The 12786-nt window shown below is 43.1% G+C and overlaps 1 protein-coding gene across 2 annotated transcripts in view; it reads right to left on the bottom strand.

Moving 5' to 3' along the window:
* Positions 1–12052, bottom strand: part of ME1 (malic enzyme 1) — a 178481-nt gene extending 166429 nt beyond the window's left edge. The window contains exons 1-2 of one of the 2 annotated variants that reach the window (XM_080664459.1): positions 11509–12052; positions 7078–7105 (exon numbers count right to left, since the gene is read on the bottom strand). In XM_080664459.1, coding sequence (XP_080520585.1) covers positions 7078–7105; positions 11509–11927 — 447 coding nt within the window. In that variant the 5' untranslated portion in view covers positions 11928–12052. The remainder of the gene's footprint in view (positions 1–7077; positions 7106–11508) is intronic. The other variant, XM_080664460.1, reaches the window with a different exon arrangement.
* Positions 12053–12786: the final 734 nt, after the last annotated feature.

Raw genomic sequence — 12786 nt, 5'->3', positions numbered from 1 at the left:
GGTGTTAACTAGACTTATTGTGGTGAGGATTTTGTAATATATACAAACTAGAGGCCCGGTGCATGAAAATTCATGCACTGGAGGGAAGGTCCCGGGCTGGCCCTGGGCGCCGCCATCTTGTGACTGTAGGTGCCGCCATCTTTGAGGGCGTGGCAGTCAATTAGCATATTCCCTCCTTATTGGCTGTGGGTGCTGCTATCTTTGTGAGGATGTGACGGTCAATTAGCATATTCCCTATTTATTAGATAGGCTATTGTATCATCATGTTTTAAACCTGAAACTAATATAATGTTTTATGTCAACTATATCTCCATTTTTAAATTTGTATGTAATACATGCATGGATAAGTGGATATAATACCTATAACAACTATAATATAAACAGATGAAAGTAATTAGACCTATATGATGGTAGAGTATCTGCATTCAAATTGATGTTGATTTTAAGTAGATTGTGGAAAGTTATATATACCTTATTCCTAAAGAGACACTGTCAAAACTCAATGGGTAAATTAAAAGAGGGTAATAAAAATATTCAAACAATACAAAAAATAGCAGGAAAGGAGAAATAAAGTAATAAAAAACAGAGGGAACATACACCTTATAATAAAATGGTGAATAGAAATCCAAACATATCAATAATTACATTAAGTATAAGGGGTCTAAACTCAGAAATTAGAAGACATTGTCATAAATTGGCAACAACCAAAACTGACTGATTAGATCATTACTGTTTCTCACCTATATGTTTCTGTGAAGATCCAGAAAATGTTGACCTTAACCTCTGACTCTACATGTCACCATTTCCAGCTCCACCCTATGACTTATGTCATTGGATCTTTCAAACCAGTAATGTCTCTGTTATTTATTAAGTTTTGATTCTTAAAGGAAGATTATAGTACATTTTTCAATTTCCCAATTAAATTATCTCATACTTTGGAAAAGCATAACTTTTGTGAGAAATTGAGGAAGAAATTTCCGTATGGAAACAGTTTTTTGTCCCTTTGATATGTCTTGCACTGAGTGAGATATGTTAAGTCTTCCATTATTGGTGTTTTTGTTTTTTTTATTTCTCTTTGCATGTCCTGCAGTGTCTTTTTGAATAAAGGTGGCTACTGTCTTATTTGGTACATAGATATCATAACTTCATTCAGAATTGCACCTTTCAGCATTATAAATAATACTTCATCTCATTTAATGCTTTTTGACATAACTTCTACATTGTCTGATCTCAGGATAACTCTGATTTCTTGCTGCTTGCATTTTCCCATTTCTTTTTTTGTAGCCTGTCTGTAACATTTTGTTCTTGGTGTATTTCTTATATGCAGTATAGTGTGTTTGTGCTTTGTGAAGCAATCTGAAAACAATTTTATTTATAGGTGAGTTATTCTCATTTATATTTATTGGTATGACCAATATATTTGCTCTCAATTCTGTCATATTATTATGTTATAGTTATCATGTATAAGAAGTAAATATAAGCAAGATTTTGAATAAGTAAAAATAAAACTAAATGCGTATTTACCAAGTTTCAATTTCTTTTTGGCTCTAAGCACATAAGACACACTGTTTGCTGACTAACTAGACCTGCAACAAAGTTGTTGAGTTGGCTCAGTAACATAAATAATAAAGTAATAAATAGGCCAAATTAGGCAATCTTGAATCTACAGTTGTCCCCCTTTATCCACAGGGTTCATTGTGGTTTTAGTCAAGAGTGGTCTGAAAATATTAAATGGAAAATTCCAGATATAAACAATTCATAAGTTTTAAATTGCGAGCTGTTCTGAGTAGTGTGATGAAATTTCCTGCAGCCTGTTTTGTCCCATCCAGAACCTAAGTCTTGTCTTTGTCCAATGTCTCCATGCTGTATACACTCCCCCGCCCCTCTGCTAGTCACTTAATAGCCATCGAGGCTATCAGAATGACTGTCACAGTATCACAGTGCTTGTGTTCAGGTAACCCTTATTTTACTCAATAATAGCCCCAACATGCAAGAGTAGTGAAGCTGGCAATTCAGATACGCCAAGGAGAAGTTGTAAATGCTTTCTTTAAATGAAAAGATATGTATGTATAGAAAAAAACATGGTAAAAATAGGGTTTGATACTATCAGTCTTGGAATGTATCCCCCATAACAAGGGAGACTACATAATTATACTTGGTCATGTCGATTTTGAAAACCTCTTTAACTGGTATTCCATATCACCAGTCTCAGTTCTCAAAGCAAACTCATCTTTCTACTCATTAAAGTACATTATTTTGTTTTTGTGCTATCTTATACTATCACTGTTGTTTCAACTAAGCAAAGTAATAGACATGTATGGAGGCATATGGCTTGTACATGTGCATTACAATGGCATTCAACATCAGTGGGATTCCAAGTTAAGCAATATATCCGTTTCTCATATTGCTGAAAAATTCTAGAGAACTGTGGTAGGTAAAATATAGTTTACATCGAAGAAAACAAAGAGGTTTAAGGTACCTTTCTTTCTTAGTCACAAGACTTGTTTCTCTTTCCTTTCCCCACAATACATCCAACGAGGTCTGGACATGCCAGGACACAAACACCTACAGAAGACTGTGCCCAGAAGCTAATTTTTTGGATTCAAGTTAATAATGTTGACCGAAACTGACTTTGATGAAACACTATCACTAACTGAAACTGGATCAAACTGCCTAAAATATTGAGGAGTGATGTCTTTTGGAAGTTTACTTGCAAGTCATGTTATTATTTAATCTTCAAGATATAGAAACCATGTAAGCAAAAGTAAGTTATGATATAACTATCAATTAGTGTTTTTTTTAGCATTAGATAAAAAAACAAAGCAAACTAATAAATAGTGGGATATTTACAAAATACTATGCAGCTGTAAAAAGGAGGGAGCTCTTACCCTTGGGACAGTGTAAGTGGACCTGGAGACTATTAGGCTAAGTGAAATAAGCCAACCTGAGAAAGACAAATATCACATGATCTCACTTATCTGTGGAATCTAATGAACAAAACGAACTGACCAACAAATTAAGACCCAAATCATGGAGGCATGGAACAGACTAGACTGACATACTTCCATGTGGGAGGAGGGACAAGGAGAGATAAACCAAAGAACTTATATACTTACTAGTGGCCCAGTGCCCGGATTCGTGCACATTGGAAGGAAATTAATTATAAGAAATATTTTAATATTGCTATTCACCTTTTCTCTATATTAGAAGTGTCAACCAAATTCACGATTGACAATGACAGACCAAAACGTGCAATTGGTGCCAGTGAGAGCTTTATATGTATTGCACATGCGCAAGTCAACTTAGCCTTTTACGTATAGAGAGTAAACTTGCTTAATTAGACCTGCTTTCTGATGTAGCTAAACTTTTTCCAGCTCAGTGAAGCACCCCAAATTCTCTTTCAGGTAATTAATTGTCAGCAACACAGCAATAAATATCAACACAAAGCAGATTATTATTGTAGATCACGCAGGTAGAACAAAGGGTAAAATATTTAATTGCAGCAGTGTTTGACTATATTCTGCGCAGTGAGAAAACCTGAAGTCATTTTCAAGGTCCACCATTTCTTATTTCTTTTCAGTCGGGTCAAGTTTCTAAACTTTCTAAATCTCCGTTTTCCAGCTAATGAAAAGAAAATAGGATACCATCGAGTCTCCTATCTACCTACTCCAGAACTTCTGTGAGGATCAAAGGAGATGAGGCACTGGAAAATACTTCACAGACATTTGGTTAAAGTGTGAAATGTTTGCACCTGACTATAAAGCAAGTCATGTTCCTGGACTGAAGAAACTGCAAGGAGGCTAATTGCTAGGGAGAGGAAACCGGGCGTTGCTATGTGACATCATTACCTGGCACCCACAGCCACCTTTTCGGGGCTGGGCTGGGCTGCGCTGTGGGCCGCATTTTGCACCACAAGGTCTCGGCAGTGTGGGCTGTGACTTGGTGGTCTGTTGCTCCAGGGTGGTGGCGGGGCCTGTGTCCCACTTGGGGGAAGCTGAGTGTTGCTTTATGGGCACCAGGTCTGCGGTGCCATTTCTCTGTGTGCCTTACGGCAGCTCCTGCATTGAGTGTCTGCCCCCTGGTGGTCAGTGCGCATCATAGCAACAGGTCGGATCATGGGAGGGACACTTAGCATATTAGCCTTTTATGTATATAGATAGATATGCATAGCCCATGGACACGAACAATAGTGTGGTGAAGACATGGGAAGGTGGGTAGAGGCTGGGTAGAGCGAGGAGAAAAGCATGGGAAATGGGAGACACCTGTAATACTGTCAACAATAAAAGAAAATAAATGTGATTATTTTTATTGTGTGTAGAATCTTTTTAAAAAAATATATTTTATTGATTTTTTTACAGAGAGGAAGGGGGAGGGATAGAGAGTTAGAAACATCAGATGAGAGAGAAACATCGACCAGCTGCCTCCTGCACACCCCCTACTGGGGATGTGCCTGCAACCAAGATACATGCCTGTGACTGGAATCAAACCTGGGACCCTTCAGTCTGCAGGCCAACACTCTATCCACTGAGCCAAACCGGCCAGGTCATGTGCAGAATCTTAAAGAGTGATTTATGAAACATTATTAGTCACATGCAAATTCCTGAGAAAAAATTTTAAACACATTCACCTAAATCAGAAGATATACTTGAAAATCACAAACATTAAACATTAAATTATATAAACACATATAACATAATAGAGGCAAAAATAAGCACCCCAAATGCTATGATGATATCTACCTGAAATGATGTATATTTAAGTATATACAAATAGTAAGAATTATACATGAATTATTACCAAAGAAGAAATGTCCTATTTGTCTTGGGTTTTTTATTTTTAAATTAGATCACATTTCCTGTTATCCTTGATTTTTATCACTATAAAGCATCTCCCTAAAGTTCTCCAGCAAGTTAATTAAAATGTCATAGGATGGTCAGACTTAAACCAAATTCCAACTTTTCTGACTATATTCCATTATACAATATGCTGGTATACAGAATCAGCTGAGCTTAGACTTCAATGTGAATTTACTTTCAAAAATTTACATAAAAGAGGGTAAATGTTTTAGGTTAATGTCCAAATTACCCTTTAAAAGCAATAAATAAATAAATATTTAGGATCAGTCTGTCAATATCTACAAAATAGCTTGCTGAGGATACTCTCACATTTTTTCTATAGTTTATCTTTTTAGAAAACTAAATTAAGTTTTTCACATATTGAAATGTTATGATATTAAAGATGTATATATTAAATATAATTCTTCAAACTAAGGCTAGAGATTCTGATATGCCCCCCTTCCATACCACACAGAAATATCATTTGTTGCCATCACTCTTTTCAAAATTATTGCTCTTAAAGGTAGTTTATTAGCCTTGATAAACTTAATATGCATCAGGAAAAAAGAAAAGCTACCTTCTTTAAAAGCTAAGTACTCTTTGAAGACAAAAAAAATAAAAATATGATTCATTCATTTATTTCCAAAAACATTTATTTAATGTTCATTGGGTAAAATTCTATACTAATTATGATTCCTGCCCTATAATAACCAAAATTTTAAAAATACAATGCAATAGATACAAAATGATGTGGTGCAACTGTATACATAAGGAACAAAGTTGTGCCGTAGCTGGTTTGGCTCAATGGATAGAGCTTCGGCCTATGGACTGAAGGGTCCCGGGTTAGATTCTGGTCAAGAGCACATGCCAGGTTGTGGGCTCAATCCCCAATTGGGGGCAGGCGTGAGGCAGCCGATCTGTGATTCTCTGTCATCACTGATGTTTCTATTTTTCTCTCCCTCTCCCTTCCTCTCTAAAATCAATAGAAATATATTTTTAAAAAAAGAAAGTTGTTAAGTAATGATAATAGGACTAATATGATTAGGAAAGTCTTCCTTAGAGAGACCATTATTAAATAAACTAATGACATTTTAATTGTAGGAATTACACACAGACAAAAAGTAAAGTATTAAGTAAGAGATTCAGCATATATATTTTAAGTGGAAGGCTAAGTTGGGGAACTGATGAGGTAAATTTGGAGAAGATGTAAACCTAATTGACAGATTGAATTTACATTCAACATAACAGAAAATAATAATATACTATAAATACTTGGATAATAGAAGAGTAAGTAACATAAAGAAAAATGCTACTTGATTAAGACATTTCTCTCATACTTAGATGTAGGAAAGACTACAATACTGAAAATAAAACTAGCAAAACTTGCAGTTGCCCAAAAAGTAGGGTGATGAAGGTCTGTGTGAGTATGGCAGAAGAAGTCTTCATATAGTTAGGTGATAGGACAGTAAGAAATACTAGTGTTTCTTTAGAGCCAAGGCTGTCACAAAAATCAATATGAATTCCTAGACTAGCAAAAAACTTAAAGGCCCAGAAGTCTTCAGAGTTCGGGGCATATCAAGAAGGTTCCACAACTATGGTTTCAGTAGTAGACAGGTGTTCAAAAATACACACACACACACACACACACACACACACTTTAACAGTTGATAGCTCAAATTTGAAAATGAAACGTATTTTAATAAACACTGCCTTTATAGTTATTCAAAGTGTGTGTATACAGTTTTTTGGGATACCCTATGTATGAGGATTTTGCCACTTCCATGAGGTACCACACCACTGAGTAAGAAGAATAGTGTACTCCATTAACCTCCCCATAGTTGGTGAATTAGTTTTTTAAATCCAATTTGATACAATGCAGCCAATAAAGTTCAAATACAAATTCAAAAAAATGTGTTCTTAATGCTGCACCTTTCTACCTTTGGTGAAAATCTCTGTGATATGACTATTCTTAAGTAGAAATTAATCCTTATTGATGAACAGGAGTAAAAAGGGTTTTAATATAATAAATTCTTGATGTAAATAGTAAAGGCATAATTACTCTTTCTCAGGGAGTGCATATTCCATTTACCTACTCGGAACAGACTCTCTTGCCCCTGACTTGAGGATTTCAAACAGGTTATACCACTCACGTGGTCCTTTTAAGTGGTGATCCATAGTTGGTCATAAACAGAAGGAAGCTACACATGAAAGTAACAAATTGTTTTTTCACATCAAATTTTACCTTTGTTATACTGAAAATAGGTCCAGACCTGCAGAATAATAAAAAGGAAAAAAAATCAAACTAGCAATTAAATTCATTTTGAAGTATTTACAATTTCATAATGCTTTATGACTACAAATGCTGAATCATCATAGATTTGTAAAAGTTGCCTGTCACCACAAAAATCAAAAAGAATTCACACTAACAATAATTTATTAAATAAAAGAAATCACAAGTCTTGAAGCCATTAAAACGGAATTTAAAAATCACCAGCATAGAATTCCTGTCAGGATGGCAGAGTAGGTAAATGCTGTGTTCACCTCTTCCCAAGACATCAAAATTACAACTAAATTACAGAACAACCACCCTTGAGAACCATCTCAAGACTAGCTGAACAGAACTATAACCAAGGATATACTAGTACAGAAGCTACCTGGAGGCTGGGAGGAGGGGCAGAGACCTGAAACAGGCTGGTCCCACAGCCACCTGTGGCAGAATCAGGAGGGATATCTTGGCTGTAGAGGTCCCCACTAAACAGTGAGGGGTCCCAGCCCCACCCTGGGCTCCCCAGCCCTGAGCACCAGTGCTGAGAAGAGGCATCTCAACAACTAGTTGTGAAAATGTCCTCTCAAAGGGCCTGAGCTCAGACTCAGTAGCTCAAAAATGCTTGCCAGCTTGAAAATGGCCAGGGAAATGTCTGGCTTCAGGGTGAGGGCTGGAGGGGCAGCTCTCTGGGGACTAAAGCACTAACAGGCTCCACTGTTTCTTTGTTGAGCTCTCCCCACACTTAAATGACAGGTGGGCACCAAATATGAGTCTCCATTAACCTCCCTAACACCCCTCTCTCCCCGCCCAGGTGATTCTATGAGATCCCCGAACCCACCCAACCCATGCACCAAAGGAACCTCTTTCTGCAGCTGTTCCTCATACGCTACTGACCTTGATCCACTCTGCCTAAAAATCTCTCAAAAATCCACAAATCCCAAATAAACAACAACTGGTCTCCATGTGCCCTGTACCTCTTGCTAAGCAGTCCCAAGCCAGGCACTCGTGGTGAGGGCTTTGGTTCGCAGCATAGCTTCTCCCAGGCACCTCCAAGCCCAGCACCGGCAGCTACCAACCACAAACCATGCTGCATCTCCTACCAGGCGGCCCAAGGATGGACACAGATAGTGGCTAACCTAGGCCTACACTGCAGTCCCTCCCGAGAGGCCCTAGAACCAACACATCAAGGGGACGACTTCAGACCTCACCAGAGCACCACCCAATTAGCACCATAAACGACACACCCAAAGAGTGGACTGGCAGGCACCAGAGTCCCCTAAAGTAAATCCCAGTCCATGGGGTCAGCCCCCACACAACACCTCACCCACTGTAGCCATGGCCAGTCCTCACAACCAGGCAACCTCAGGGTCAAACCCACCCACTGACATGCCAATAGCAATCAAGGCTCAACTACAACAGGAGGGCATGCAACTCACACAAGGGACACCCCTAGAGCACCCAGCTCAAGTGACCAGAGAGTCTGCAGCACTAGACCCCACAGGACATCTACTATGCAATGCTACCCCACCAAGACTGGGAGACATAGCAGATTGACCTAATATTTAGAAACAAACACAGGGAGGTAGCCAAAATGAAGAAACAAAAAAATATGAATAAAAAATGGCAATAACTACATACCTATCAATAATAACTTTAATTGTTATTGGATTAAATGCTCCAATGAAAAGACACATGATGGCTGAATAGAGAAGAAAATATAACGCATACATTTGCTGTCTACAAGAGACACACTTCAGAGCGAAAGACACACAAAAACTAAAGGGGTGAAAAAAGATATTTCATGCCAATAGAAGTGAAAAAAAAAAAGCTGGAGTAGCAATACTTAGACAAAATAGACTTTAAAACAAAGGCTAAACAAGAGGAAAAAAACTACATTTCATGTACAATAGCCAAGATATGGAAGCAACTGAAGTGATGAAGTGGTACATACATACAATGGAATATTACTTGGCCATAAAAAAAATGAAATCTTTCCATTTGTGACAGCATGAATGGACCTCAAGGGCATTATGCTAAACGAAATATCTCAGACAGAGAAAGACAGATACCATATGTTTTCACTAATATGTGGAATCTAAAAAACAAAATAAGCCATCAAAACAGAAACAAACTCATAGATACAGAGAAAAAAAACTGATGGTTGCCAGTTGGGAAGGGTGTTGGGGGGGCAGGTGACCAAGGTGAAGGGAGTAAGAAGTACAAATTAGCAGTTACAAATAGTCATTGAGATGTAAAGTAGTGCATAGGGAATACAGTCAATCCTATCCTATCTAATAAAGAGGGAATATGCTAATTGACCATCACGCTGTCACAAAATGGTGACACCCACAGCCAATAAGGAGGGAATATGCTAATTGACCATCCCACCCTCAAAGATGGCAGCGCCCACAGCCAATAAGGAGGGAATATGCTAATTGACTGCCATGCCCTGAAAGATGGCGGTGCCCACAGCCACAAGATGGCGGCACCCAGTCCCCTCAGCCCCGCCAGGGCGGCAGGTGTGCAGCAACTGAAGTGATGATGTGGTACAGCTGCCTCCGGAGTCCCCCAGTCCCCTCAGAGCCCCAGACACCGAGGGCCGGCCCGAGGTGCAGGCAAGCCTCGGATGGTGGCTGCCAGCCACCCAGGGCTGCCCGAGGCTCAGGTAACCAGGGCCAGCCAAGGCTTGCGCTGCTGGCAGTGGCAGCAGCAGAGGTATGATGGGGCGTTGCCTTCCCCTGATCGCTGGGTCGCCTCCTGCCCTGGGGGCTCCCAGACTGTAAGAGGGGGCAGGCCTAGCTGAGAGACCGCTCCCTCAAGTGCATGAATTTTCATGCACCGGGCCTCTAGTAATATTATAATAACTACTAGAGGCCCGGTGCAAGAAATTTGTGCACTGGGGGGGGGAGGGGGGGGGGGGAGGGTCCCTCAGCTTGGCCTGTGCCCTCTCACAGTCTGGGACCCCTCGCTCCTTACCACCGGGCTCGCTGCTTCTTAGTGCTGCCGCAGAGGCAGGAAAGGCTCCCGCCACCTCCGCTGCACTCACCAGCCATGAGCCCAGCTTCTAGCTGAGCAGCATTCCCCCTGTGGGAGCGCACTGGCCACCAGGGGGCAGCTCTTGTGTTGAGCGTCTGACCCCTGGTGGTCAATGCACAGTGCTTCTGCCATAATGGTCACTTAGGTTTTTATTATATAGATTATATAGATATATGGTGCCAGGTAGGTATTAGACTTATTGGGGGAATCACTTTGAGAGTTACGTAAATGCCTAATCACTGTGTTGTACACCTGGAACTAATATAATATTGAATGTCAACTATAATTGAAAATTAAAATTGGAAAACACACACATTTACATACACACACACACACACACACACACAAAATTACCAGCAACATGATGGGGTGGGTGGGGCAGAGCAGGGAATAAGGCCCAGTTCCTAAAGAAAAAGAGTGTCCAATAAAGAGACAACCAAAATCACTAAACTAATCTCTGTGCTGACTGGTGCATTTTCCATGTGCTAAATACAAAGGAGATGTCAAAAGCACACACACACACACAAAAGGAACCAACCAGAGACACACCCAGCTATACCATAACCGTGACTGCTTAGTATCCGGTCCAAGCAAACTATAAACTTCGAGGTGCTTTTCATTTGCAAGAACTCTTAGGGGATTATACTACAATACTTGTGAAGAAAAATGAAATCCTACCAGGATCTGAAAAAGGTTCTCTGAACAGTGTACACTGAATTTTCCTTTTAATAATAATTTTTTAAAAATCTTAATTTCCAGAAGGCCAGATTCAAAAAGTAGAGATGGCTTTACCCACAGTCCCATGTCTGGGGCCGGCTCCTGCAGCGGGCCGCGCAGTGTCCAAGGCAGAGGCCACCCACCGCGCATTCCCGGGCTCTGAACTGTGTCGCCCCAGGAACCGAACCGGGAGGCCTGGGCTTCCAGGTCTTCGTGGGAGCCAGGCGGGACCAGCAGGGCCACTGTCTCCAGGGAGCCTCCAGGGAGCCACGCCGAGGCCAGCCACCGCCGGGGAGAGGCAAGCACTGCCTACCAGCCTACCGGCCACCCTCACAGAAACACACCCGGTCTGTTTCCACTCCTTCAGCCTCGCCCTCGCTTTGGAGAAGAGAAGCCATCAAGTCGTATAAACAAGTTACATCTCCTCTTGTCCCAAACCGGGATGCCGAGGTGCGGAGGCACCACCCTCCGCTCCCATCACATTCCCGGGCACAGACCCGAGGGGGCGGCCCCCTTCGTCCCGCCGACGCCGAGGCACCGAAGCCGCCCCTGGGCCTCGGGCCGCCCGGTGGGCACCGTCCAGGAGGAGCGGGCGGAGGAGCGACTCCCCGTGGAGGAGCCGGGCCGCGGGCTGCCAGGGGGCCCTGGGCTTACCTTGTTGAGGCGGGAGTCCCGCAGCACCGAGCAGCCGCGCTGGGGGGTGTGGCGGCGAGGGCCGGCGGGCTCCATGGTGGACGCTGGGTGAGCGGCGCGGTCGGGCGGAGCGGGAGGCGCGCGGCGCGGGCCGTGGATGCTGCTGGGGCGCCGGCGCGGAGTGCGAGTGCGGCGGCGGCCGCGCAGGGGCAGGGCCCGGCCCGCGCCCGGGGGCAGGCGTGGGAGGGGAGAGGGGGTGGCCGCCGCGGGAGGAGCCGGCGAGGAGCCGGTGTCCCCAGCGGACAGCCCGAGAGAAACGCTGAGTCATGGCCGGAGCTCGCCGAGCTGGCGGGCGAGGAGGGGGAGAGGCGCTCGCGGTGCCGAGGCGGGCGGCCGCGGGAGTCGCTCCCCTCCTCTCGCAGCCCCGCTACCACCACCATCGCGCTCACAGCCAGGACTGGACGGGCCGTCTCCGCGTGGGCGTGTCCAAGTGGAGAGCCCTGAAGGCTCTCCTTGTCCCGGAGGCCCACGTGGGGCGTGAGGCGGTGTGCCCGGCCGGCGGCCCCCTGGCCACGCGGCGCCTTCACCCCCGGCAGAGCCGCCGGGAGCGGGGAGCGATCCGCTGCTGGGGCGCCGAGGGGGAGCCTGGGGTGTTTGCACACAACCGCAGCTGCTGCTGCGAACCAGACTTCCATCTCCCCCGCACCGTCAGGCTCGTTCAAAGCGCCCTGCCCGCAGTCCTGGGTGCCGGCCATGCCCGTGAGCAGGAGGCAGGAGGAAGCCAACCTTGACCCAGAAAGCCCAGGCCCAAGTAGAACTGGGGGAAAGGCAAGAAGGGGAGCGTGGGCGCCGCCGCACAAGTCTCTGCAGATTCCCCGTGGGACTTTTATTAAAATAAATGTGTGTTTTATAGATGTGTGTTCGAGTGCAGATGCGTTAGGGCCCAAACCACAGTCACATTTATCCTGTATATAATTTCCCTAAGTTCTAGAAGCCAGGATGTTTAAGAACCTCTCTCTGAATAATGATGAGTAACTCAATCTCTAGGAGCTTCAGTTTCTTCTTTGGTAAAACCGGAGGGTCAGAATAGTGATGTTACAGCACTAAAATTCTGTTTTTATTGATATTTACCCCTAAAGTGTCAAGAAATGGAGAAGCGGTCATATGAGAGCCAAAAGGGAGTGTCTGACACACAGGGAACACCGAAGATTTCTGCGCCCCAATTTCCTTTTCAGTTAAATAGGAATCCTGATGTCTGATGTCTGCCCTATGCATCTCTACCTAATGATATAAAATATA

The sequence above is a fragment of the Plecotus auritus genome (genome assembly GCF_963455305.1).
Source record: "Plecotus auritus genome assembly, chromosome: 4".
NCBI classification, from domain to species: domain Eukaryota; kingdom Metazoa; phylum Chordata; class Mammalia; order Chiroptera; family Vespertilionidae; genus Plecotus; species Plecotus auritus.
The sequence above is the reverse complement of the archived record's forward strand: the minus strand, read 5'-3'. Positions and strand labels throughout refer to the sequence as shown.